The sequence below is a fragment of the Ylistrum balloti genome, unplaced genomic scaffold, assembly GCF_031769215.1.
Source record: "Ylistrum balloti isolate Yb309-2 unplaced genomic scaffold, AGI_CSIRO_Ybal_v1 Utg370992, whole genome shotgun sequence".
NCBI lineage: Eukaryota > Metazoa > Mollusca > Bivalvia > Pectinida > Pectinidae > Ylistrum > Ylistrum balloti.
In genome coordinates, this window is record NW_026782555.1 from 140661 (window position 1) to 168527 (window position 27867).

Genomic DNA, 27867 nt, shown 5'->3' on the forward strand with positions numbered 1-27867 from the left:
TCTATACCCTTACAACGCTTTTTGCCTTACTTTGCATGATATGAAACCATCATATACAGCAATCATTAAAGTGATGTTGGAATTTTTTTTTTGACAAATGCTTGTATTGAAAAGATCTTTTCCCTAGTACAGTGGAATCCACTTAATGTTAATGTCACATTCTGTTTATTATCCTCCTCCTCCTACAACTGGAACATGATATTAAGAGGGTTTCACTGTAATATAATAGAAGATTATTATACCCCATACTTCCATTTTCACACTATTTGTTACAATTCGATACCCACATATTTAAATCCAGTGAGACATATCATATAAAGTTCTCAGAAATATGCTAAATGAAGTAACAAAAAGTGTTAATTTTCAGATATTTTAGTTCTAGATAAGGGATTGTCACTATATAATTAAAATTATTTTGCAGACTGTTGTAAGCGAGTGACTGGAGCCAGTACCTAACCTGTAGAAGTCCAGGCTTCACCGTGGCTGTCTTATGTAGCCATAATGACCGCACAGGTCCTATCTGTCCAGGTCAAGAAGGAAATCATGGACGGTGGTGCTGACAAGACTGACCAGTCAAAGTCTGCCACTGCCCTCGACATTGAGGCAAAGTCCTCCAGCGACAGCGGTGGAAACGCCATTGAAGTAGCTATAAATGGTGAGGGCGACCAAAAGAGTGGAGCTAAGGTTACTGATGCTGATAAAGTTGTTGTGCCAACAGTTACCATGGTGCAGGGTAACCAGGTGACGGATGTTAATGCCGAGCAGTTACAGCGACTTATACAGCAGCAGTACTTGGTTAATCTTATTCAGTTCCAACAGTCCATGTTTCAGGGCCAAGCAGCCCTGCAACAGCATCATCAAAGTCTTCTCACCGCCCTTGATGGCAAGGGCAAGGAAGGGGAGACAACTGCAGAAGCACCTGTTGCCCACCAACAGGTATCACCTGGCATTACAATGGTGAAAGATGGACAAAAGCGAACTGTTGAAGGACTGAGTGCAGAAATTGGGTCAGATGTGGATGCCATGGAGTTTGATGACAGTATGTTTATAGAGGAAGAGTTGGATGAAAACGGAAAACCTAAGAAGGTGGACGGACGGATAAGACACACAGGTCTGTCTATAGGTACAGTCTGCTTTTGTTATCTGCCCCTAGCTTTACAGGTGCTTGCCCCCAAGTTAACAAAGTAATCTGCCATTGACTTTAATGGTACATGTCTATAGTTACAGGCTGCTTTTAATATCTGCCCTTAACTTTACATGGGACTGTCTCTATAGGTACCGATTGCTTTTATCTGCTTAGTTATCTTTCCTTAGTTTTACAAATAAGGTCTATCTAAAGGTACATTTTATATGTAAAATGGTTATCTGCCCTTAGTTTTACCAACTCAGGTCTGTTGGTGTGTACAGTTTGCTTTTATGTGCTTATCCTTAAACAGTTATGTACTCTTAAGTGAAAGTTCATGATGTTTTTCTCTGGAGGGAAGAGACCAAACACCATGTAGCACACGACCTGCTCACCATAACGATACACATTGAATGATGGAAATATCAGCTCAACTATTATATCCCACTTACACATGTTACTGACCAAGATTTGTAGACCCAGATATAGAAGGCAGGTTATAAATTTTTCCGAGGACAAGCTGTTGATGATTGCATGATGAATGTCTCAGACTGTAGTGCATTGTGGGTATTAATATCAGGTTTAGTGTGACAGGTACCAGCCATATTTTAATTCATTAGTGCCAGACTGCTACCCTCTGGCCTAAAGCTAGACGACCTGCCTGGTTTGGCACACATGAATTATTGAACACATCATGATATTTTAGATTGCCATTTTGTAATGAGAAAAAGATAGAAGTAAGTGAAACTGGAGAGTTTCTGCCAGTCGAAGGGACAGTTGCTTCTCATTTGTAAGCACTGCCAGATCTGTTGACAGATCAGATCAGAGTTCATTACCAATAATATACTTCCTTACACCAATATTAAGGTAAAAAGCCTACCAAGTCTTCTGTCCACTGAAAAATTGTATGAACAGATAGTAAATCTGTGTAAAGTGATATCCAGTGTTAACTAATGTTACACGACTAGTTCACTAAAAAACATGTTAGGCCCTATATTTAAACTGTCAACAGCTGCTGTATATTGTATTAAGTATTAGATTATCATATGGGTTTTTAGTTCTAAGCAGATTGTAGACTTGTGCCTATAAGCAGACCTGGACTCACTGTAGCTATAGAAGTGGTACTATCAGTGATGACATGAGAACCTTAGATAAATGATGACAAGTCTTAGATAAATGTTGACATAGAGAAACTAAGATTAATGTTGACAAGCCTTAGATAAATGTTGACAAGTCTTAGATAAATGTTGACATAGGGAAACTTAGATAAATGATGACATAGAATTTAGATAAATGTTGACAGTCTTCGATAAATGTTTACGTTGAGCTTAGATAAATGTAGACATAGAACCTTCAATAAATGCTGACTTAAAACCTTAGATAAATGTTGACATGTAATACTAGGTAATTGTTGACATGAAATATTAAGTAAATGTTGACTAGAAAAACCTAGATAAATTTTGACTTGGAATCTTATATGTTGACATGTAATCCTATTTAAACATCAACATGGATTTTTTGATAAAAGTTTCATGAAATCTAGATAAAAATTTGACATGGAAATCTATATGTTGACCTGGATCCCCAAAGATTGCTATGGATTCTTCAGATAAATGCTGACTTGAATACTCGATAAATATTGATGTTTAACCTAAAGTAAAGGTTGCCATTATGTTGACCTAAAATATTAATAATTATTGACATATAATCTTCAGAAACGTTTATCTTGAATCATAGATAAATCCTGAAATTTTTAATAAATTTGACCTAGAATTCAAAATAGGTATTCAGTTGACCTGAAATATTTTGACTTGGGATCATAGATATTGGATCATATTCTGGTGTTTGTTGACTCGATTGATGATCTTTAAGAAACGAATTCTACATCATGTTAGAGCAGACATTGATGCAGGAAATGTACATGTACCTATAGGCAGACCTTGACCTTATCGTTGTCCTTGACCTTGTATATTTAATCTATAAGTTGACTCTAAGCGATTTTTGCAAATAGCTTATATATTTATATACATGTATAATATTCTATGTTCCATCAATGTTTCATTGGTTCCATTCAGCTTGCTTAAAAATAAATAAATATCACATGAATGTTAATGCTATTCCATAGGCAAACATTAATTTATTTATGTTTTACAAATTTATTTTATTTTCATAGTGAGAGGCTACAATTTGCTCTGATTTTAATCCAGCAGTTTTGCCATACACTTCTCGATCTTTCATTTTCATTTCAGTTGGGGGTCGCAATATTAACCAGTATGGGCGAGAATTTACTAATGGACGCCCTCTTCCTGACCATCTTAGAGTACAGATACTACAGCTGGCTCTCCAGGGCATCAGGCCTTGTGAGATCAGTCGACAACTTCAGGTGTCACACGGCTGTGTCAGCAAGATCCTTAACAGGTAAATATCCATATATAACTTATTGGTGATGGTGGATTAGAAATGAGGAGAGGGGATTATCTCACAGGTGTGTCAGTAACATCCTCATCAGGTAAATTTTCTTATATAAGCTGGTTGTGAATGTGGATGAGGAATGAGGAGACAGGATTATTTTACATGTCTGTCAATGAGATCCTCAATAGTTAAGTTTCATTATATAAGCTGTGGTTAGGATAGAATAGGAATGAGTAGATAGGATTGTCTCACAGGTATGTCAGTAAGATCCTCAACATATATAACCTATTAGTGAGGATGGATTAGAAATGAGGAGAGGGGCTAATCTCACAGATGTGTCAGTAAGATCCTCAACAGGTAAGTTTCCTTACCTATGATAAGGAGGAGTAGAAATAATTACAGAAACAAGAAATAATATAATTATTGATATTGAAATACAATCTTGTAGTAAGTCAAAAAGTAACATAGTCCTATAGGGTAGGGTATATACCATTCTGTGACAAAAGGTTTATCTGTAAAATATCTTTTTTAGATGGAGCTGACAATTATATGACATAATGATAGTGTGATATATAGACTTGTATAACTAGTCCTTATATCACACAACTTCTCAATAATCATAAAATAAAACATTTAAGTACAATGATGTTTTACTGTGTGATAAGGTAGCTTGATAAAAAAGGTGGTTATGTAAGAAGACTGGTCTTTAATGTGATGTTTAATGATGTTAACTTGTCTGTTATATGACATAATTCTCTTCTGTGAGATATTTACATAGGTAAAATAAGCTGGTCTATGACACAAGTTCGGTATATCAGCTGTACCTAGAATGCAGTAACTCAGTGTAACCCATTTGTAAAACACGCAGAGCTTTTTGTTCTATTCGATTAGTCTGGCGAAACTGAAGCATGAAATTTTATCATGAAAAGGCACCAGGATATAAAATATGTAGACAACATTGCCTGTTGTGTGCCGCCATGCTATAAATGGTTGAAGGCCTTACAGATCTGATTCAGGTTCATGCAAGCACGCTGATATTAACAGGTATGTTATGCCTCAGTGAATATGGTCGTTAGTCTTTGTCAAATCTTCAAATACAAGAACGTTAACAATTGTCATGATTCAAGAGGAGAAAATAAAGGCAACTTTTCTCCTGCAAACATAGTAGCCTTGTTCCTTTTTCGTGTCAAGCATGACCTCATGTTTCGGGTCGCCGCACATCAATAGCATGACATGAAACCGGTTGATAGGATTCTGGGTAACAAAAGCTGCTCGTCACAGGGCTCCTGGGTGTAGGGCTCATTACTTGTGGTGAAAATGAGACTACTCGACAATTACCTGTCTTCTTAAAAAAAAATGGTATCCTTGTTGAATATTTGTCCAACATTTAATTATGTATATACAAAGTGTTGTTGGAATGTTGGAATCATGTCTTGCCTAGTACAGTAGTGATAAGTCAAGTCAAGTTCTTACTGCTAAAGGAATGAGTAAACAAGGGTCTCTGTTTGTACCTCTAAGCAGAGTTTTCATCAAGTGAAAAATATACATCAAAATATAGTCATCAAAAGGAAAGCAGGCGCTCTAAAACAACCCTAATGTACAAAAAAAATATGGGAAAATAAAATAAAAAGTTCTTAGACCTAATTTATACAGAAAAAGTGTGAAAAAACAAAATAAGAAAGAAAAAAAGCTGTTACTGAAGTTTTTTAATAAGAAGAAAAAGGAAATTCTGTTTTACTCAGAAGTCACCTTTGTAAATTGTGAAAAAATGACCAGGGCCTTCTGTTTCTGCAGAAAGTTCTTGGTCAAAATAGAAATAAATTAAGCAATTTATTGAGATTTTTTAATAACCTTGCCTTGTCTAGTTACATTAGTTTGTACAGAAATGATATTTGAAATAAAAAAAAAAAATCAGTTATCTTGACCAAGATGGACTGTACCAATTGAAACTTTTTGATTAACTTGGGAGATATAATTTGTGTGTATTAGCTTAAATTCTATCATTATTACAGTTAAAATTTTATCTTAAAGCAGTTATTATTTGATCTTACAACAGTTGAAATTTGATAATTACAACAGTTAAGATGTGATCTTGAAACAGTTAAGATTTGATACTTATGACAGTTAAGATTTTATCTTATTATAGTTAAGATTGATCTTACAACGGTTGAAACTAATTACAACAATTAAGATTTGATCATTATAACATTATTATATCTATGTCCTTCAGTTTAGTTAATCAGATATTTGCTGACAAAATATTTTGTATATTACAGGTATAGGAAGACTGGCAGTATCAATCCTGGTCAGATAGGGGGAAGTAAACCGAAGGTCACGACCCCTGGTGTGGTGAGCAGGGTTCGGCAGTACAAGATAGAAAACCCACAGATGTTTGCCTGGGAAATACGACAAAAGTATGTGTTTACTTCATCTCATTATCAGATCTTCATGTTCAACAAAGTTTTTGTTTTTTATATTTTTAGCTGATAAATAGAATCTGTGATGTGCTCGTTTCGTTGTTTCGGAGTTTCTGAACACTTTGGAAGCATAGAGCATATTTATATACCTGTACCATGCAATCACTGGTGGTTATTGTAATGTCCTTTTCTGAAGGCTTTCAATTTCAGGGGATTGTGAAAAAAACTTAATTTATAGAATTTAGAGGGTAACCACAATTAGATGTCATTTGGAATTTTCTGTTTGGACAGAGGTTTATCTAAGACTTTGGTCTATCAATGTCAGTAGTTATCTCCCTTGTTGGTTTTATTTCCATATTTACTTCAGTCCTTGACTGAAACATATCTGGTATTCCTCTTTACCCTCAACTACCATATACTGCATCTCAGTACCTCTTGAAATGGATGTGTAATATATGCTTTTACTTTATACAGAGTTATGGCCCTTTGTTAAGGTTTAATGACAGATAATGGTTGATAGCACTCACTGCTCACTATACTTGATCATTTCAATAATTTAGATCCAAAATCTTCATATTTTGCTTCAAATTAAATCTTGATTCCTGTGGAAGTACACAGTAAATTAATTAGTTATAAATACCAAACAATTTTGTAAATGTTAGAATATTTCAATTAGAAAAAACAAGTTCTCTTTTCAATGTTTATTCAGTGTTCGATTTGAAGGTAAGAAATGTGAAGGTCAACACTCCTCTCATATGACCCAGAGCTTGTCTAGAAAAGGGACAGATGACCGCCTGTCTTGATCAGTTTGACCAAAGCTCTTGGTGACTACGCGGCAGTGTGCCGTGGCCTGCTCTCAGGGATCATATGTGTAGAGATATCAGATAAAAAAAAACTCAAAACTGTGATAAAATTTTTGTACAATTTCTTCATTTTATGTGGAATAGCATTATATGTCAAAAATATATGATGTATGTAGTTGCTTAAACTATGGTTAAGGATAGATAAGGAAAGTTTTGTCCAAGAAAATGGATCAATTTGTGCGGTTTAGGAAGTGTGGTGAGATTTATGGAAGTTGTTATACCAGTGGGGATAAGTCGTGTACTTGTGTAAAAACATAAACGCTATGATTGGCATCAATCAGCTACTGATACGAAAAACTTTGTCTCTCCTGAAAAATATTTCTCGTTACGCTTACTTTGGCACTAAACAATATTTTTATCGAATTTATTGAAGAAAAAAAAATTGTCTGTTTGGTAATGCTTATCTTAAGATGCTCTATACTATTATCAATTTTTATTGAAAAAATCTTCCTTTTTTGCAATGCTTCCTGACTAGGTACTTAATGTAAGACATGGCTAGAGATTGAAGCTGATATTTTATATTTTGTTGACTTTTGATAAAAAAAAATTTTTGCGAAGTGCTAAAGTTTCTTCCTCTGAAGATGTTTGCTGGATTGAAGCTTAGATGCTTCTGCTGGTGTATCAGTGATCTCTGACTTGGTTCCAGTAGGCATTGTACAGTCAATTAGGTGTAATGTAACTCTTTAATTTTGCTTCATTTTGGTAAAGAATTAAATAAAACTATCAACTGATATAGAATGATTTGATTCCGTTAAAACTCTATATGCTATGCCCCAAGTCTGATCATAAAGTTCCATGATTATGTCGTGTTCTTACATTTGTATTATACATTCATATTTACAGTATCAGTGCTGCTGTCTTTCCTTAGATAATTAAGTTTATTTATCTGGTAAAAGATTTGTTGTAATGAATGACTGAGTACCTAGTAATATTGTTGAAGTTAAAAATTTCTTTGACTGAACTCATCAGCAGACTGAAATCTGTTGGGGCATTATAATTAACCCCCTCTCCCCCCTCAAATCCCCCCAACCCCACTGCAACAAAGAAGTGGAGGGAGGGGATTATACTGGACTCAAGTTGTCTGTCTGTCTGGTTGGTCTGTCTGTAGATGCAATGATGTTGTAGCTACTCCTCCTAAACTTCTGAATTGATTTCCACAATACTTGTTGGTATGAGTCGGCCCCTGGACAATAGTTAGAGTTATTTATAGAAAAATTTCTTAACAAAATGAGTCCTTTTGATTTTTCAAAATTAGATATTCATGAAATTCAAGTTTTAAATTACTACTTGCATGAAATTCATCAAATTTTTATTTTTTGTTTTTTTTTTAATTAAAACTTTTTTTTTTCAATAACACATGAATTTCACAAAGTTTCATATTCTTTGAACTAGAACCAGAATTAAGAAGTTATTGTCATGTTGTGATATTTTTTTTTGTCCTTCCAGATACTTAAATCCCTTTGTTTACTTGTATAACACTACAAGTTTACTTTCAATGTCATTTAGTTTTAAGTGTGACCTGTCATATTCTCAGCTGTGAACGGGGATGGCCACAGCGATATGATATGGAGGGAGACACAGGGTTTTAACAGCTGAACTTCATAGATTTATAGGTTTATGGCTGGAAAACCATCGCTATTCAATCCCAATTTTTATCATAGTTCACGCATGGCTCGTATATTGATGGCCTAATGGTAGCCTTATCAGACCTAAATGCAAAGCAGTCCTTGTGAAGGTTTTCTTGTAGATGAAATCATAATGCAGTATTGAACATATTGATTCAGGGTAATTTGTGTTAGAATCTTACATTGTTACAAAGCAAGCAGGACATAGAAAAACTCGTGTAGCAGATTTCAAAGAAGGAGAGCAGCGATGCGTGACATGTCATTGGATCTAAACACTGTTAACATTTACAGTTGTATTGAAACCATGCATGTTACAACAGACCTACAACGAAAGGAGACAGGTTCTGTCATCGCCAAACAACCGTTACTATGCCCCGGCCCCTCACAGGGGAAATGCTGTTAAAAGCGTACTGTCAAGCATGTACGTCACCGGGTGTGGGTATTCAGGGACGTACCATGCTCCTACAATGTTACAGTTAGCACTGGCTGCTTGCCACATTTATACACGTCACAGTCAATTTGGGCCCTCTATATGAAATAACACATTAGTATGCTTTACCTAATGTTATCACTTTGTTATTTCAATGAATATAGGAAGTTTTTTACCGTGTTTTTACGGTCAATGCGTTTTTCTTTTGTGTAGGAAACTCCAACATAATTGCTTAGCTTTCAAAAGCTTTCTGCACAATCAATTTAAACTGACTCGATAGCATCTCAATCCTATCATCGTCATTACCCAGGCCGCGATTTATCACCTGTGCTAGCGGACGAAATACACTGTGCATCAAGGCGTAACAGCTTAGTTGATGATACACCATTGCCCAAACACAATGTAATCCTTTTTCGCACCGTTTTACTCGTTTTTTTAGCCCAAGTTACGATCGTATCTCTCTATACAATGATTGCTTTTGGCATCACGACGATTACTTTGAGCCGTTGGATGTCATACCCTGCATTTGCCGGAATGGTTTCATGATACACTTCACTTCTTTGATAAAATCTCGTTGCATCTCTTGGATTAGGTGATGTCGGAAAAAGATAAGATTCAATCCTGGGTTTGTGCTTTGTAATTTCTCATTCTCCAATACCTGCCTGGAAATTGTACACTTCTAAAATTATATAACAGCATGTATATTGGAATGGGTTTTTTGTGACATATTTTTTTTTCTTTGGTCTTTTTTTTTTCTCTCTTTGTGAAATCAAAGCGTTCGTAGTAAAGTTTAAAAGATTGTTAGGTACAGTGTCTGATAGGGAATAGAATCTTACAACCTGTCGACTATCAGAGTTCACACCATCTTCCAATCTCAAAAGTACTATCCTTTTTAATTTAATCAAACTCTACTGTCCCTAAATATTGACAATGGGATCTGCTTTTAATTCATTAAGTTGTTCCATTTTATGAAGCAGGGTACAGAGGTCACACTTAAGGGACTGAAATCTTGAAATGTACTTAATGAAAAGAAAGGGAATGTAGATTTATTTAAAAGGCAACTTAAAGGATAAGAACTTCCCATTTAATGAAATGCTGTGATTTTATCTCCCTAACCACACCAGAATGTCCCCAGATTGAAGTGCCTTGTCTACTGGCTTAGTGTTCTCTCTGCTTCTTTATCATTGTCTACTATAGTAGTAAAGATTTTGGATTTCATCACCTTTTGTCTTTTCAATTTTTTTCCTCAAAAGAATAGTGTCTCGGTGCTCCAGAATATTTACAGATCACAATAGATAGGTATCATGAAATTGTTATCTCAGTATTATTCATCACTTAGAATTTTATCTTACTGCTGTTTTAAAGACACATCTTGAATCACAAACTGTTTGATATTGTGTACTCTGAAAATTTCCTTTTTAATTTAAGAACGTTAAAGACTAGATCCATAAGGGGGAGTCTTGTGTCCTCCATTTAAAGTTCACTTATGAACTAGCAAGAAACCATTGTTCTTGGGCTTGATGACAATGATTATGCTGGATTCCAAATCTAACTGTGTGACAGAAGGGAAATAACTCCAGACTTTAGAAAAACTTAATTAATTGTGATTTTTCTACATTTTTATTATTAGTTTTTAGTTTAAAATAGCTTGATTGAACTGTTCTAAAGTGTTATTTCTAGTTTTGTTTCCTTGCAGAAAAGTTGAAATTTGATCATGTTTGACTTTTCAGAACTTGATTCTTTGATAAAAATTCAGATTTAGATTGTTAAAAATAAGAGTTATTGGTAATTTTTTAAATGAATGAAGTTGTTTGACCTAATCACTTGTCAGGGTCTGATGGTCTCGCGATAAGAGAAATCAATACCGACATTATGAAATTAACAAGGTATAATAACGCCAACTGCTTGGCCGAGTGTGTACAGAGTGGTCGGGAACAAGTATCGCCACAATTTGAGATGGTTTGGAAAACTGTGGTAGTCTAGCGGTAGTTGGAAAAGACATTTCTAAATGAGAGGCCACCAATAGCTTGTCCAAGATACACCACTAATTGTTTATGTTTGAAACTTAGTACAAGACAGACATCTATCCCATTCCCAATGGTAGCCTGATATTATGTAAACTCTTACATTTTCCTAGTGTTATCTGTTAATTTTTCAGAAAATTGAAATACTTTAAACAACTTTGTGTTTTTCAGATTGTTAAGCGATGGAATTTGCACAGAAAAGAACATCCCTTCAATAAGTTCAATCAACCGGATCATCCGTGACAAAGCTATCTTACAGCGAAGGTCACTGGACCTGGCCGGATTCACCGACTCTGAAGATGTGAGTGGAAATTTGTTGTTGTGATAGCTCAGTTAGAGTGTTGGGCCTATGTAACTTCAGGTGAAGTTGTGAGGTGCGTAGTTCAGCACTCTGCCCATTTCGTGTTTCTCCAGAGCTGAGAAATGGACTGAATGGTGCTGTCCTAGATTGTGTCCTTTTGCAAGATAATTTGCTCTGGATAGCAAGTGATGGGCCTCCTGTATGTTGTTCAGTGAAGTAGCCACCAGCTACTACAATGGTGTATATTGATGAATTTTTAAAGATTGTAGTTTGACATGAAAAAAACCAGTAAAATGAAATAATCAAGATACTTCATTAATAGACCAGCAGAAATAAACTTTATTGGACCATGAATGCAGTCAGTAATTAATTCAGTATTAATTTGATACTTTCTCTGTGCAACATTTTGACAATGACATCAGTTTCACAACAATTATTAAGTGTATCAACACTGACACTTTACAAGGGGAAAAGAATTACAGAAAAAAAATCTGAAAATTTACATAAGCTTCATTGATGCTTTCCTGTTTTAAAAAAATCACTTCTTGAGATACTTTAATGTAAGGTCATAAGGTTATCTCTACCAGATTTGATATTCTTAAAGTATAAAAGTGGCAGTTATAATGCCATGTATGATAATTGACACACCCTACGACATTATGACAGACTCTATATATTTATGTTACCTGTAATACCCTTTAGTGTCTGTATGACTGATGACACATCCTACAACATTATGACAGACTCTATATATTTATGTTACAGACTACGGACATGGATGACTTGCCACTGGACACAGAAGGCATACAGAAGTATATGTTGTCTGTGCCACACCTACATGCTGCAGCCGCACAGATGCAGCAGGTGGCTGTGACAACAGCGTCATCAGGAACAGCTCCCATAGACACCACCTGCACAATTATCCCTGTACAGGCCGTTACCTTGGATGCCAGTCAAACGATCATGGTCCCAGCCATGTCAGGGGTCAATCAACAGATGATGTTAACACAGACTCCTCTCTCACTGTCTCAGTCACCTCCTCAAGTCCTCACACAGTCGCCAACCTCCCAGAACGACAAAGCCTCACCCAAGGAAAAACTCTCACCCAAGTCAAAGGATGCTCAGGCAAAAGGTCAAGGTCAGACTGTTGGGGTCACTGAGGGTGATGCACAAATTATTTCTGTTGAGGATGGAAACTCTGATGAGCTTAACAAGAGTGGAGGGAGTACTGGTTCCAATGGTCGGTCTGATGTGTCTAAACACAACAGCCTACAGGCTGTCATCTCACACCTTATCTCCACGCAAACGGCAGCCATGATGAAGGAGGGCGAGAGTCTGGATGAAACTGACGCAGCTACCAAGTCCATACAAATGGCTTCAGGTGTTATTGGTGCACAGTCTCCTGACCACCTCCGCTCTTCAGTTCCCTCTAGTGTCAGTCCAACAATGCCCTCACAGAGAAGTCCACAGACCAAGGTGTCAAGAGGTCGTTCACGTATATCTAGTCGAAGTGAAGCCAACTCTTCTAACAGCTCATCTCCTACTGGTGTCACACGAGGCAATCCTGGACAAAAGTCGCGTACCAACAGAGAGGCGGCAAGTAGGATCCCAGTCAATGGGAATGTTGTGTTCAATTCAAATCCCAGTCCAGTTGGATTTGACAAATTTGGTGCCATATACTATGATTATAACTTGCCAGATAGAGGCTTAGGGGGAGGTACAACAGTTCCTCCAAGACCTGCAGCCCCTCAGGCAGCAGCGGCCGGGCCGTCAACAACCCCAAACGTGGTTAATTTGGTTCCGGCCATGTGGCACTATCCTCAGTCTCCGGCCCAGCTGCCTGTCACCAGTCCCAACACCTCAGAGAGAAGTGGACCCTCCCCTCTAGACCTATCAGCTGCTCATCCTAGGGATATGCCAAAGTTGAAAGAGGAGCCAAAAGATATGGAAAAAGATGACACTGCATCTCATAGTGATGTGATCACTCCCAAACCTCCACAACTGGAGAAGGAGCAGTGTCTGTCTGCAGATAACATTTCTCCCACAACATCTCAAAATACCAGCGTGAAGACGTCGCTTGAATTACAACAGGTCCTACCAGGAAAACAGACTGCATCGGGATCTCCTCAGAGTTTAAGTGATAAACAACAACTATCTAACAAACAAAGACTGTTGTATGAACAGAACATGCTCATATTTGGTGAAAAGGAAGTAGAGATTATTTCTGTTGGAAATAATAAATGGATTGTTAGGAATGAGAAAGAATTATATACGGTTGTGAATAAAGGGGGTGAGGAAGCAGCCAGGGAAACGAACACTACAGAATTATCCACTGGTCAAAATCTCACCAACTATACATATGTCACTTCAGTGTCCAGTCCAAACAAAACACTTGCTAACTGTCAAGATGTTGTCATGGTTACTGAGAATATGGGAACTTCGTCTCAGACTTCTGTCAGTGGTCAACAAAGCTCTTCACCTAACAAACGTCAACAAGAGGGCAACAGCGGTAACCATGGAAATGACACAAACAAAATTCCTAAACTGTCAAACGGAGATGTTCATAGGCAGGTGGCTGGTGCTTCAGAAGCAGGGTTTCCCTCATTGGTCGGGGTTGTGAATGTGCCACTGGTGAGTAGTGGACAACAAAAGTTACCATCCATATCCCAGAATTCCACACTAGTTCAGAGTGAATCCATAAATAGCTCAAATCCTCAGAACTCCATTGGAGCAGCAGATGACAAGGGATTTCCTGTCCTGCAACAGATGCTGAAACCAGCATAGTGAAACGGAGGATTTCTAGAAATATTCCCTACGTCCAAAGCTTACAGACGGTTCAGAATGTCATCATTACTTTGTTGTGTCTATGTATACATATCCTTCTATAGACCTCGTTGTTAGTTCCCACGGAAACCTTTACTAGAACCTTGTGTGTGATGATGAAATCCATTTTGAGGCTTATTGTGATTTATGATGATATGTAAAATTCAAATTTCTGCAATATTGTTTTGAAAGTTATCGTAGCTGTAGCATCTTGTTATAAATGTTTTGAATATTTTTAATCCAAATTTATTGCCATCTTTAGTACTCTGATTTATATTGTTACTGCTTTCCTTGTGTAAGCCATCCATATTTTGTTAAATATTTATCAATTTGTCAAACAATATAAAATGTGTTTTAGATTAATTAATTTGTTTTTAAGTCTGCCACTAAGGTGGGTGTATAATAGCATTACATTTTCTCTCCTTTCATTTGCCTGTCAACATTTAATTGTCTGAAGAGTATTGGGTTAAGTTTATTATCTCAATTAAATTTTATGGAACTTTGAAATGTTCCTTGCCATTAATTTCCAAGCCCTATTGAATTTCAAGGTCAAGGCTGAAAATACAGGTATCTTTTTCATAGAACTTATGAATGTCGTCTACACCCAAATTCAGTATCTTGTAGCAAAGCTTTACCAGAACAATTTTTCTTTCAATAAATGCCCTTAATATTGTCTGCGAAGTCAGTCACTTCATCACTTTGTGAAACAATAAACTTTATATAAATATCCACAATGATCAATTCCTGTTTGAAGTCGCTGTTTGATTGAATCAACAAAATTATTGTCCAAAATTTTTAACTCCCTTGTGATTGGAAGCAAAATAAGTATTAAGTTCATCCCAATCATTTACAACAGTTAGATTTCGGTAATTTCATCAGTACCCCGGGTTTGTTGTAGATCTATGTCTACAGAGCTATTCCTATATCTGCAGAACTAGAATCCAATACGTACCATTCAGCATTAGTAGCTTTATAGGTCACAAGTCTGGAATGTTTATTCTCTACCCGAGTGGCCAGTACATATCGTATATTCTAAAAGTCAAAAAACGTTTCTTCAGATTTTTTAGGATGCCAAATTAATTCCTCATAACCAGTGATGAGACTATAAAAATACATTGTGTAACGAATATCTGTTACAGTTCTCATAATCAGTATCAAGCCCTTAATATTATTTTTCATAACATAATAGGCATATTATCCAGTGAATTTTCTCTATGTAATATTTTCCTACTTTACAATGGTAATTTACTCTGGAGCTTAGAGCTGTAAAAACAAGAAAAGATTCTAAGATCTGTTTCACTAGATCTAATATAAAGTGAAAGCTCATTTAAGAATCTTTATAACAAAAGGAGAGCCAAAAAAAATTTTCAGTTTAGGATGGTAGTCTATTGCAGCAAGTACCAAAGTTACTCAAGGGAGATAAGCCTATGTACAGCCAAACAACACCAATGTTACTGAAGGGAGATAAGCTTGTATACAATACAGATTCAGTGTTATTTTTTAGACCAATGAATTTCACAGGTTGACCGATAATGGAACGTGAGAAAATTGATTTTAATTTTGAGAAAAAGCTCTGTATACTGTCTTTATAGACATGAAGATGTGTTCTCAGATCTGATATCTAAGGTCTAATCATTTTGTTATCATGGTATCATTTCATTGCTAACTTTTCATGATTTAAAAGATTTTAATTTTGTTTATATTTTTAATTAAGTTATTTGAGTACATAAAAAAAATTGATTATTGCATTTGTTATGAAATCCCAGGTTGTTTGTGTATGACTGTTTCGTTAGTGTTATTGTATTGATTACTGTTTCTATGGCGATGTAGAAATTTATATATATATATATATATACATATATTATCGTTTGCTTTGACAATCACCTGAATTCCATTGATTTTGTATCTATTGTAGAAGTGTTTCATGTAACACACATCATGTTATTCCTCATTGTTTCGTCATTATCAATTAGCTTTATGGCACCAAGACTTGAAAATTCTGTTATATTTCATCACAAAAGACACATTCAAACCATTCTAATCTTTTCCTGTTAAATCCAGACTTTACCTAACTCCCTTTGTCATGAGTTTGTAATGAAGATTACTGGTTAATTTTTGTATTGGTTTACAATGTGCTTTCGAATCTTCTATCTGACTGGTGTTCACAAAAATTATCCCAAGAATCTACAGAATAAAACTTAATGCAAATTGATATGTTGATTAAAGATGGTTTAGCTTTATTTTCTTAATTATTCTATGGTTGAAATATGTTTTTTACCTTACTGGTATATGCTATTAAGAAATGAAAAAAAGGAAGAAAAAGAAAAAAAAAGAAAATGTCATTTGGATCAAGGGAAGCAACTCCACCTGAAAGCTGTTAAGAAATGAAAAGTTAAATTGTCATTTGGTTCGAGAGAAAAAAACTCTGCTATGAATAATAAAATCAACACTGGCTAATGCTGTTGTCACATGATCTTAGAGGAAATATGTATAAGGTCAAATACAATTTATACAAAAATATTACTGAACTTCAAATTTTTATTAAATATTGTCCTACTTTAAAAATACAAACAAATTTTTGAATCTTTTTCAATAAAATGACAATTATTTATGTTTTGTTATTTGAAAATACCATGCCAAATATTTTCTATTAAAAAAGGAATTTTTTTGTTGAATTTTTTGTATTAAATCAGCATTAATACTATAAAATATATTGTATAAATAACAAAATATATATATATTCAGTTGCAGTAATTAAATACAATTTCAGATCATATTTTACAATTCAGTTTTATGATGAATTTATTTTTATTGATTAGAAAAAATGATTTTGTTGTGAAATATGATGATTCTTTATTGGATTTGATGTAACATTGCCAAATTTAACTGTAGTGACACTTCATTGTCAAACTGTTTAGATATTGTGATATAGTGATGGTAGGATCAAGTTGGATGCTACCATCATATGACCTCCAGCTTTAAACATCTGATTGATGTGGTAAGAACTGGTTGTTTCATTTGTAAACAAAGTTGACCATGAAGCTTCTCCAAATTGTCGATTTTAGAGCGACATTTTGGATAAGTCAGATATTCAGTAAAATTTAATGTAGTGTGTGGATAAGGTGCTTATGTTTGAAATCCTCAATATTTTTTATTTTGTGTTGATGTCTATAATGAGATGAGTGTTTCATTATGTTTTTCTGTACAACCTCTCTAATGATATATTTACTGGTAATCAAATGATTGCCCTCAATCAGGAATTTGCCATTTTATTCCCATTTTTCTTTTTCCTTCGGTTTCTAATCCTCTGTCCCAGTTTCTTTCTCTTTTCCTTCAGTTTTTAGTCCTTTTTTCCTATTTCTGATTTCCTGTTTCTGTTCCTTTTCCCAAGCTTCTAATCCTTTTTTTCAGTTTGCATTTCCTTTTCCAATTTTTTACTCTTTTCCCCAAGTTTCTGATCCCTTTTCTCGTTTCTAATGAATCTTTTCACTAGTGGTTTAGTACCAGTTTTCTATTGGTTCAAAATGATTTGCCTGTTCAGTTGGATGATTTTTTTTTTCACTTTTTTTTTTGCCTTTTTTATACAAAAAATATTCTACTTATTATTTAATGCAGCGTTAAAAAAAACTAATTTATATTCAAACAGAAAATTCCAGTTTTGCATAAGTTATGTCCCTTGAAGAAATCCTAGTATACCATAGGACATATGTACTGACGATGTTCTCCACGGAGCTTGTTTCTGATCTACACATTTTTATGTAAATTGTAAGAAACATCACAGGTACATATCAAATGTCTTCACTTAAGCATTCTAAAGAAAATCTTATTGCATTTTGAAAACACTTTTTTATTGACCAGTAACCCCAACCACAGCTGTTCATAGTGTTTCTGTACCTCACCTCTCTGTAGTATCAACTGTTTTACCTGTGCATATATTTGTAATTATGCTTTCTGTTACTTTTTTTGTCTTTTTGAAAATTCTTTACAAATGGATTAATAAAAAAAACCAGTTTGACTTTTGAAAAAAAAAGTCAGCGACCGATTTGTATAATTTGTTTGACAAAACACATCCATCAGTCTTTGTACAGTTAAGATGTAAAAGCTATAAAGGTTTACTTTAGGAATGAAAGTGATGGGCAGCTACAAATGGTGTAAAATTATCTTTGTCCCAAACAAAAAAGTGAAGTACAGAATTGCTATTTTGTGATAATGTACATTTGTGTTCAAGCACTGTTTAAAGTTCTTCTGAGATTTTAAAACCAGATTTTAACTTTTGGTCATCATTTAAAGGAGATGATGAAGGTTGATGGAATGAAGCAAACTTAACGTTTGGTCGATTGAATGAAACAGATATGTTGTTTGGTGTTTTAACATTAAAACTCACCTGTTAAATCTAGTTTTAGTTTTGTATTTCAATAAAGAAAAGACAGACAAAATTAGAAAGCCTTTGCTAGGATTTAAACAAATGTGGGATATTGGTATGGAAGTAATCATTATTTCTATATGTAATGCAAAAAGTTCTGAATTAGTGGTAAACTAGATTCTCTGTATTCAGTTACCTGTCCTGACTCAGGAACTATCAGTAAACTAGATTCTCTGTATTTGGTTACCTGTCCTGACTCAGGAACTATCAGTAAACTAGATTCTCTGTATTCAGTTACCTGTCCTGACTAAGAAAACTGTATGAACACATGACACTGTCCCAGTGTCTTTCCTAAAAAATACTACAAAGTGGTAACAAAGCGATGACTTGAATATGTTAAATTCTTCAGTGATTAAAGTACAGGGTCTGGGATACTTTATAAACCTTTCTAGAAATACCAACAGATTTTATAAAGGGTTTTTTAATTCTGGTTCAATTCTTTTATCTAATATAACTTGGAGAAAAAACAAAAAGAAAAGGATTAAAATGAACATTGATTTTCTCAATTTATTTCATTTTCAGGGTTTATAATTCCACAAATGCTATCTTAATCAACAAATTTCCAAAAATAGGTCTTGATAATTACAACCTCCACAGTAAGTCAATAAAACTATGAATATTTATTTTTTATTCCAGCTGGTTATGGGTAAAGAAAGTAAAAGCAATGCCAAAAAGACACGAAATCACTCCAATGCTGTGTATTCTGTATCATGTGACACAATCTACCGATATTTCTCTGTTGTATGTTGTACTAGTTGGGTAGTGTCGTTTTTCATGAGAATCACAGTCTATATTTTCCATGTTTTTGTGCTTGATGATTCTCCTGCTTAAATTGTATAGCATTGTATGGTGTGATAAAAGAGGTCACTTCTGTGGTGGTGACCTAGAAAATCAGGTTGTATATATATTATTAATAGTTAATAGTTTTGATTTCCTTTTTGATCTTGATGTAGATCAGTCCATTAAAACCAAAGAAATTAGGAAGTTTTTAAGGTGACACACTCCTTTCCACACATCACAACCTCCTGATACAAAAGAGTTCATCAACTGTTACTAAATATCAGAGTTTGTCTTTTACAACCTTGAATTGTACAAATATTGTCTTAAAGAAAAATTATTATGTGAACATGTGTAGAACTATTCACTATTTTAATACAAGTATTGTCAAAGTCAATTTTTTCTTTTTTTTTTTTTTTCCTCAAATAAAGTTTGATTTTTTTGTTAAACATTTTAATTGCTAGAGAATACATGTATGTATCAAGGTTTAAGATAAAAGTATTTAGGAAAAGATACATTTGAACACAGTTTCTTTCACATCCAATTATGCTTAAGATGGAACTCTTCTGTGAATGGAGTTAGGTTTTTGTGGAAAGCAGGGTGCCACCTTGTGCATGTAGATGATTTGCGCTTGTACCAATTACTGAAGACAATGATAACAGTGATGAGGGGCCTAGCCATCCACTGTTCTGATGGTGTGTTGTTTGTGTACTATGTCAGAAGTACTGTGTTATTAAATTTAATACGATTGTTGTCAATCGCTGACAATCATTAAAGTGATTTGGGAAAAAAAATAGTGCTGTTTTATTTTTGACGCTCACAAAACTTAGTTTTTTGGGTACAAAATATCTACCCATTCCATTTTATCAAGCTACGTATGGATACGTGTAAGAATTTCCAAAGACATAAAAAATATCAGCTTTCTATTCACAATTATCATCATGAGACCAGACTGTTGTCTGGAGAGTAGGGCACTAAAGAAAAATACTAACACTGATTCTTTCCTGGACATAGGAACTTATAATCTTAATCGACAGAAGTCGTTAGAGTTACGTCCCTTTATCTGCCTCCCATTGTATGGGCTTCATAAAAGGACAATCAAAAGACCTTTGGTGCACATTAGAGTAAGAAATTGTTGTAATATGTGTGTCCAGAAGATGCCTTACAAGAGCATGAAACCCGACTAATACATCTATGAACCCGGTCCTATCGCCTGTTGTGACCGATCATAATTAACTGATGTAACATTTATCAGTAAACCTACATATCCTCGGGTATCCAGGGGTCACGTGAGAAACTTTGAATACATGACGGTGTTGGCTGTATACCCCCTTAAATACTTTGAAATTTGGATTAAGTTTGATCGAAATCTTTAGAAATATAATGTATAATTATAAGACCAAATCCCCACATAATGGTGAAGATATAAACAACAGCTGAAAACATTATACATCTGTAATTTGTACCTCAGTGTTAAGACCAGGATTAACCGTTTGCCCCGAAAAAGAACGAAGTTCTGTCCTAATTACCTTATTCTCCTTGCACTTTCTCCGGAGCCTTCGTGTAAATCTTTCCTTTTATTGGATTTGAGTTTTGATTTTACTGACATGTTTGTATTTTCGTGTTGTTTCTGCCAGAGACGTATATATCGTGATATATACGTCTCTGTTTCTACAGAGTACCCATCAAATCTATAAAGAGATTCTGGTAGTTTCTTCCCACAAGTTTGATGTCCCCACCTAGTTCTGTTTCTTCTCTCCTCGTTCACGACTTGGGGCCCAAAGACCTGTAGTTTTCATCAAATTATCTCAGATTTTGAAACTCGAACTCCAGCTCCTTAATAAGTTGACGTCACTGAGGCAAAGGTCAAATAGCAGAAAAGAAAAGAATTGGTCTGGCCCTTTTAAATAACCTAATTGGTGAGATTTTCGCAAGTACTGTTATCAAATGTATCATGGGGACGTACGGTTCCTTTCATTGGTGATGTCAGTTATGTCAAATGTCTCAAACGACAAAGGATTGAGACATACACGTGCTTTCCTCGCTCACGACTCGTACCACTCTCCTCGTTCATCACCCGTACCACTGTCTTCGTTCACGACTCGTACCACTGTCCTCGCTCACAACTCGTACCACTGTCCTCGTTTATGACTCGTATCACTGTCCTCGCTCACAACTCATACCACTGTCCTCGTTCATGACCCGTACCACTGTCCTCGTCCATGACTCGTACCTCTTTTCTCGCCCATGACTCATACCACTGTCCTCGTTCACGACTCTCCTCTTTCCTCGTTCATGACTCGTACCACTGTCCTCGTTCATGACTCGTACCACTGTTCTCGTTCACGACTCGTACCATTGTCCTCGTTCACGACTCATTCGACTGTCCTCGTTCACGACTCTTTCGACTGTCCTCGCTCACAACTCATACCACTTTCCTCGTTCACGACTCGTCCCACTGTCTTCGTTCACGACTCGTCCCACTGTCCTCGTTCACGACTCGTCCTACTGTCCTCGTTCACGACTCGTACCACTCTCCTCGTTCATGACTCATACCACTGTCCTCGTCTAAATGAATCATTGTTTAATCTCGCCCAATCATGTCTTTTATTTCTTTATCTATTTCAAACCCGTTCCATCCGTTAGTATTTAACACAGTAGGGTTAGCGCTCTAGCATTTAATGCATTAAAGGTGTGTTTAACACTTTTAAATCACGTTTAAAGCTTAGGAAGAGTCACGGGGACGGAAAAACCTGTCACCAACCAGCTAATTTATATTCTTCGTCATTCATAAGTCCTTTTTTCCTGTTTGAAACTTAACGCACTATTGACAAATGTGCTTAACAATTTTAAAAGCTATTTAAACAAAATATATCCCTACATAGAGCTATTGGATTATAAATCTACCCATCCTGTGTATGTTTGATTCAATAGTAATATAACATTAAAGGACATCGTACCATGCTTAATCAGGAATTTGAAAGATAGACCTGCTGTCTAGTTTCACTTCAGTTAGTATATGAAGTCGTGGAGGATGTGACGTCGGTTGTTATTTATAGGTATTACTTAAGTACACCATTATAAACAGGAAATACCGTCTGCCAGGTATTACCTGCGTGACATCTTGACGGGCAACAGGTGTGTATTGATCTGTCTGGTAATGTATTATTGAGTGATAGTTCTTAAAGTGTCGATTTATCAGTGTACCTGTTGTACACAGTTGTAGATAGTTAACAATACACTGGACATCATGGTAATTAGTACTTTCTGTTTCCATTTATGAAGTCTGTACATTGACCTAGTAGTGTTACACAGAAAGTCTCGAGATCTGGTTATCGACCACAAACTACAAATTTTAACGGTTCACAAACTTTCATTTAAATTTCGAATTTAAATAAGGATAAAGTAATGAAATGATTAGAACGGAAATTCATGACTATAGAGAGAGAGAGAGAAGGGGGGGGGGGGGGGGGGAGAGAGAGAGATCTCGAGGGGGGGGGGGGGGAGAGAGAGAGAGATCTCGGAAGATAAAACGATATGGAAGGTATCAGATAAACACTTTCTATTTTTAGCCATTAACGAAACATAATCATGAATGCTGTACTACGTGTAGATAATCGGGGTTTTTTTTATTGCCATTGTAATCTACAAACCAGTACTAGTCTGTTATCACAAACTATTGATTTCTTAAACGGTATTACCTTGTTTGAGGCGGGAGGCGCTCCAATATGAAATTGACCTGATCGAGTTGCATTTATAACACTGTGAATGCAGTTTTCTTTTTTAGTGATTAATGTGGTAGCTGAAGTGGGGATATAAATATTTTTTCCTGTATAAGGTTTGTGGCGGAATGTTATTTACTACAACACAAATAATGTGAGATTTCCTCGCTTTGATCTGCGATGTCGATGAAAAGGAAACTTGGCCTTATCCAAATTCGTGTTAACTACTCACCATACTGTCATTTACGTCATCAATAACATCCATTCTTATGTTATCGAGAAATTTGAGGACGGTGCCTTGGACCAATGAAATGCCTCGTTATATAGCCAACCATAAAGTTTCTCCTTTATACTAATTTTGATTGGATACACAGTTAGTAGATTTATATAACACGCCGAGTTAACTTTACAGAATAATAAACATTGAATAGTCACTGTAACATTCAGAAAAAAAGTCTTTCTAAAGCCACAATTTTTTTTTCATTTTATAACCTTCACAAGTCACAAAGAGAAAACGCATTTCAAAAACCACTGAAATTTACATTATTATTTCAATTTAAAAGATGCCTACATCGGTGAGTCATCAATTTTAAGGAATCAGAGTTAACGAGCTCCAGTCGATTTCCTGGAATCACGTTGATGAGATACAGAAAAGATCTATAAAACCAATCCTTATTTTTCCATTTGTTTATAAGATTCTTTCCTCTCTAGAATACATCGACCATGGAGTTTACAGAGCAACATCGTAAAGAGCTTGAAGAAAGAGGCTACACCGTAGTGGAAAACGTCATGACAGACAAGGAATGTGGGGATAACATTCAGGCATTCAGGGATTGGCTTTCTGAATTCCCAGAGGATGAATGGCCATACACGGCTCATTCACTTATTCAAAAATATAATATTGGTCACCATGAAGCCGCATGGAGGACTCGTCTCAAAGCCAAAGAAGTCTTTTCAAAATTGTGGAAGACGGACAAACTGCTCAGTAGTGTGGACGCAATCGCAATAGGTCGGCCGCCAGAGGATGGAAAAGAAGCATTCGCTACTGAAAATCGCCATTGGTTACATGCCGACCAAGATTCGGAGAAGGTGGGTCTGCATGGTTACCAGGGAGCAGTTTACCTGGAGGCGGTGGATCAGGACGACTGGACATTCCACGTGATGGAACGATCACATCTGTACCTCGACCAACTTTACGACCGGAATCAGAAAGCAGCGCTAAAGAGTTCGATTAACAAATACTATCACCTTCGGGACGATGACGAGGCGTGGCTTCACTCTAAAGGTTGTGTAACCAAGCGCGTGGCGGTACCACGTGGCGGAATGGTTCTGTGGGACTCCAGACTTATACATGCCAACGCTCGCCCATTAAAGGGAAGGGCACATCCTGGAAGGTGGCGGTACTGTGTGATGGTTTGTATGACTCCGGCCAGATGGGCGACTAAAAAAGATCTGGAGACGAAGAAAGAGGCTTATGATGACGTAGCTATGACGACACATTGGCCATCACAAGATGTTCGTATCATGTCATCTTTGCCTTCAAAAAATCAAAAGAATGTTGGTTGGTTTACACAACTTCCGGAAATTGCGAAAACAACGAAAGCGAAACAACTTTGTGGTGTGTTACCTTATGATTTCACAGACGGTGAACCGAATGGTCCGGAATGGAGTCCGGAATGGATTAAGGACCGGTTTAATAAAGCAACGCCTACACCAAGTCAAAGGTCAAGGTTACAGAATGTTGTTATGGCGTCTGGGATAAGTTTGTTGGTAGGCTTTGCGGCCTGGGCAGTTGTAAAGTATGTCAGACACTGAGAACGAGAGACGAAGGTGCGTTGCGGCTATATCGGAATAACTAGCTGTACTTCAGGGAAACATGAATTATAGACTAGCAGTATAATAGGTAATACGTCTGTATATATTGATATGGGGTAAGAATCCAGTGACAGATAAAACACGTAGCTGTGTTTAAAGAATACAAATTACCAGCACTAGTCGAGTACATACCCTATACTTCATTATTGATGGACAAGATAGAAATGTCGAGTTTTGTCGACAGTGGATGTTGATCGGACGCACGACTTAAGGCATACATATTTATAAACAAGACTGAGAGAAAGTGATTGGAGATTTCCTGAATCTGTCGACTGTAGATTGGATGTAAATGATATGTAGTGTTAACCTTATATTGTGTAAAGTTTTATCATCGTTATGAATTAATTCTGTGATATAAAATTATGAAACTATTTTTAATTAAGTTACAAAGTATTTTGAAACAATATTTGATATGAAAGTAATTTGTTTTTATTATGATTAAAATGACACAACAGAAGTAACCTGCTTTTAAATCATTATTTATAATGACACAAACAATACACCACAGACCAACACCGTCTTACATTCGGTTGGCCACAATGATCCCCGACATCAAACTATACATACTGTTGCTTGGCAACATGGTAGCGACCAATATGGCCGCCTTTTGCCTTTTTTCAATTATAAACTCAAAGAGGAACTTACACCGTTGAAGACCAAGGAGAGGTTTTAAATAATACATAGGTGACTTTCCACAACTTACATTTAAAATAGAGAAGAGATTCTTCCGTTTCGTTCTGAGAAATAGTAATAAATACAATAAGCTTCCGATGTGTCAAAATGTAGATCATTCAAAGCAAGGTAACAAATGGAAACGAGGATGTTTTAAGGAATCTCTCACCGTTTATTCTGTACATAACAACATGAAAATGTAAATGGTTTGAATTCAAGACTGCAGTCTGGTCTTCCAAATTAGTATTAAAATAAACCGTACACAACCAAGATCCAGAGAAAACCTACCCGACAAGTGAAATATAGTTAAGAATGCTTAGAATGTCCCGAGATGTTTTTAAAAAAATGATGGCGCACTGTTCACCAATTTGTTAAAAACTCCTCTTCAAGAAGACGCCGAAAATTTCAGAAATGGTGATGGTAAGCCTAGAATGTCAACAATTGAGATGGATAGTCGCCTGTCTGCTGGGTTTTCCCTTCCATCAGAATCATAAACAATTGAAATATGAGAAATAGTTATAACGATAACAATCTAAGGACAATCTATTTTACATATCTCAGTCTTAAAAATTGTCACAAACTAGGTACTCTTTTATTACAACCAGTAAAATCTGTGTGTCGTTTCGAAATGTGATTTTCTCGAGATATGTTGATAACATCAAACCATATGAGGATGAACGAACCACGGAGGGTGGACATTAAAGTGTCGACAAAAGGATACCGCAATATAATACAACGTATTCTAGGGCCTTAAGTGTGGGTGCCATATTCTAAGCATTGGTCCAATTTTTCAAGATGACCATCAGGTATTTCGGAACATTTTCTTCAGGTTGGTAATGTAAATAGAAAAGAAGTTCTCATAATACAACCAGTAGAAGATTAGAGTGTGACGTGTCGATTACCATTGTCACCATCTTCAGACAAATAACTAGTGTGATACGTACTAGCACTGATGTAGTAGTGTAAGAGATGGTAAGGAACCACACTAGGTGCCATATTGGATTTAGGCATTTGAAGTTTGTTTCCATTATTTCCTGTATATGGGTTTTTTTTTGTTAAAGGTTGTGGGACATGTTCAGTGTACAATTTAAATGTTATTTTGAGTTTGATCAGAGTTGCAAGGTGCCATCGGGCGTCATTTCGGATCTAGACATCTTAAATTTGTCAACACGATTTTCGCTACTTTTATGTACTATGGTAGGGCTATGTGCATGTTCCGTTTTGGTTTTAGTTTCGAATGCGCTCGGACAGATTTTTATGATGGCGATTTTCAATTTTGACAATCCAATACTAGAATCTATTCAGGGTATATACAGTATGGGATTGATAATATTTCAATTTCGATGTTGGCGTTTGGAATCAGTGCACCTTACCCAACCTTATGAAGAAGAGTCACGATGGCTCAATCGGTAGTGCTCCCTACCCAACCTTATGAAGAGGAGTCACGATGCTCAATCGGTAAAACACCCTTCCCAACCTTAGGAAGAGGAGTCGCGATGGCTCAATCGGTAGTGCTCCCTACCCAACCTTATGAAGAGGAGTCACGATGGCTCAATCGGTAGCTCCCTACCCAACCTTATGAAGAGGAGTCACGATGGATGGCTCCCTACCCAACCTTATGAAGAGGAGTCACGATGGATAAAACACCCTTCCCAACCTTAAGAAGAGGAGTCGCGATGGCTCAATCGGTAGTGCTCCCTACCCAACCTTATGAAGAGGAGTCACGATGCTCAATCGGTAGAACACCCTTCCCAACCTGAAGAAGAGGAGTCACGATGGCTCAATCGGTAGAGCTCCCTACCCAACCTTATGAAGAGGAGTCACGATGCTCAATCGATAAAACACCCTTCCCAACCTTATGAAGAGGAGTCACGATGGCTCAATCGGTAGTGCTCCCTTCCCAACCTTATGAAGAGGAGTCACGATGGCTCAATCGGTAGAGCTCCCTACACAACCTTATGAAGAGGAGTCACGATGGCTCAATCGGTAGTGCTCCCTACCCAACCTTATGAAGAGGAGTCACGATGCTCAATCGATAAAACACCCTTCCCAACCTTAAGAAGAGGAGTCGCGATGACTCAATCGGTAGTGCTTCCTACCCAACCTTATGAAGAGGAGTCACGATGGCTCAATCGGTAGAGCTCCCTACCCAACCTTAAGAAGAGGAGTCACGATGGCTCAATCGGTAGTGCTCCCTACCCAACCTTATGAAGAGGAGTCACGATGCTCAATCGGTAGAACACCCTTCCCAACCTGAAGAAGAGGAGTCACGACGGCTCAATCGGTAGAACACCCTTCCCAACCCCAAGAAGAGGAGTCACGATGGCTCAATCGGTAAAGCATTTCCCTTCGCATACTTATGTGAAGATCTGAGGTATGT

General features: G+C 36.4%; 2 protein-coding genes across 2 annotated transcripts; both read left to right on the top strand.

Moving 5' to 3' along the window:
- The first annotated feature begins 501 nt into the window (after positions 1 to 501).
- Positions 502 to 14274, top strand: LOC132559898 (uncharacterized). Its single transcript, XM_060224528.1, has 5 exons — positions 502 to 1123; positions 3373 to 3541; positions 5812 to 5949; positions 11066 to 11195; positions 11961 to 14274. Exons 1-5 carry the CDS (start codon positions 502 to 504, stop codon positions 13977 to 13979), a joined length of 3078 nt encoding a protein of 1025 aa, XP_060080511.1. The 3' UTR covers positions 13980 to 14274.
- Positions 14275 to 23657: 9383 nt separating this feature from the next.
- LOC132559906 (uncharacterized) lies at positions 23658 to 24755 on the top strand. Its single transcript, XM_060224538.1, has one exon. It carries the CDS (start codon positions 23664 to 23666, stop codon positions 24753 to 24755), a length of 1092 nt encoding a protein of 363 aa, XP_060080521.1. The 5' UTR covers positions 23658 to 23663.
- Positions 24756 to 27867: the final 3112 nt, after the last annotated feature.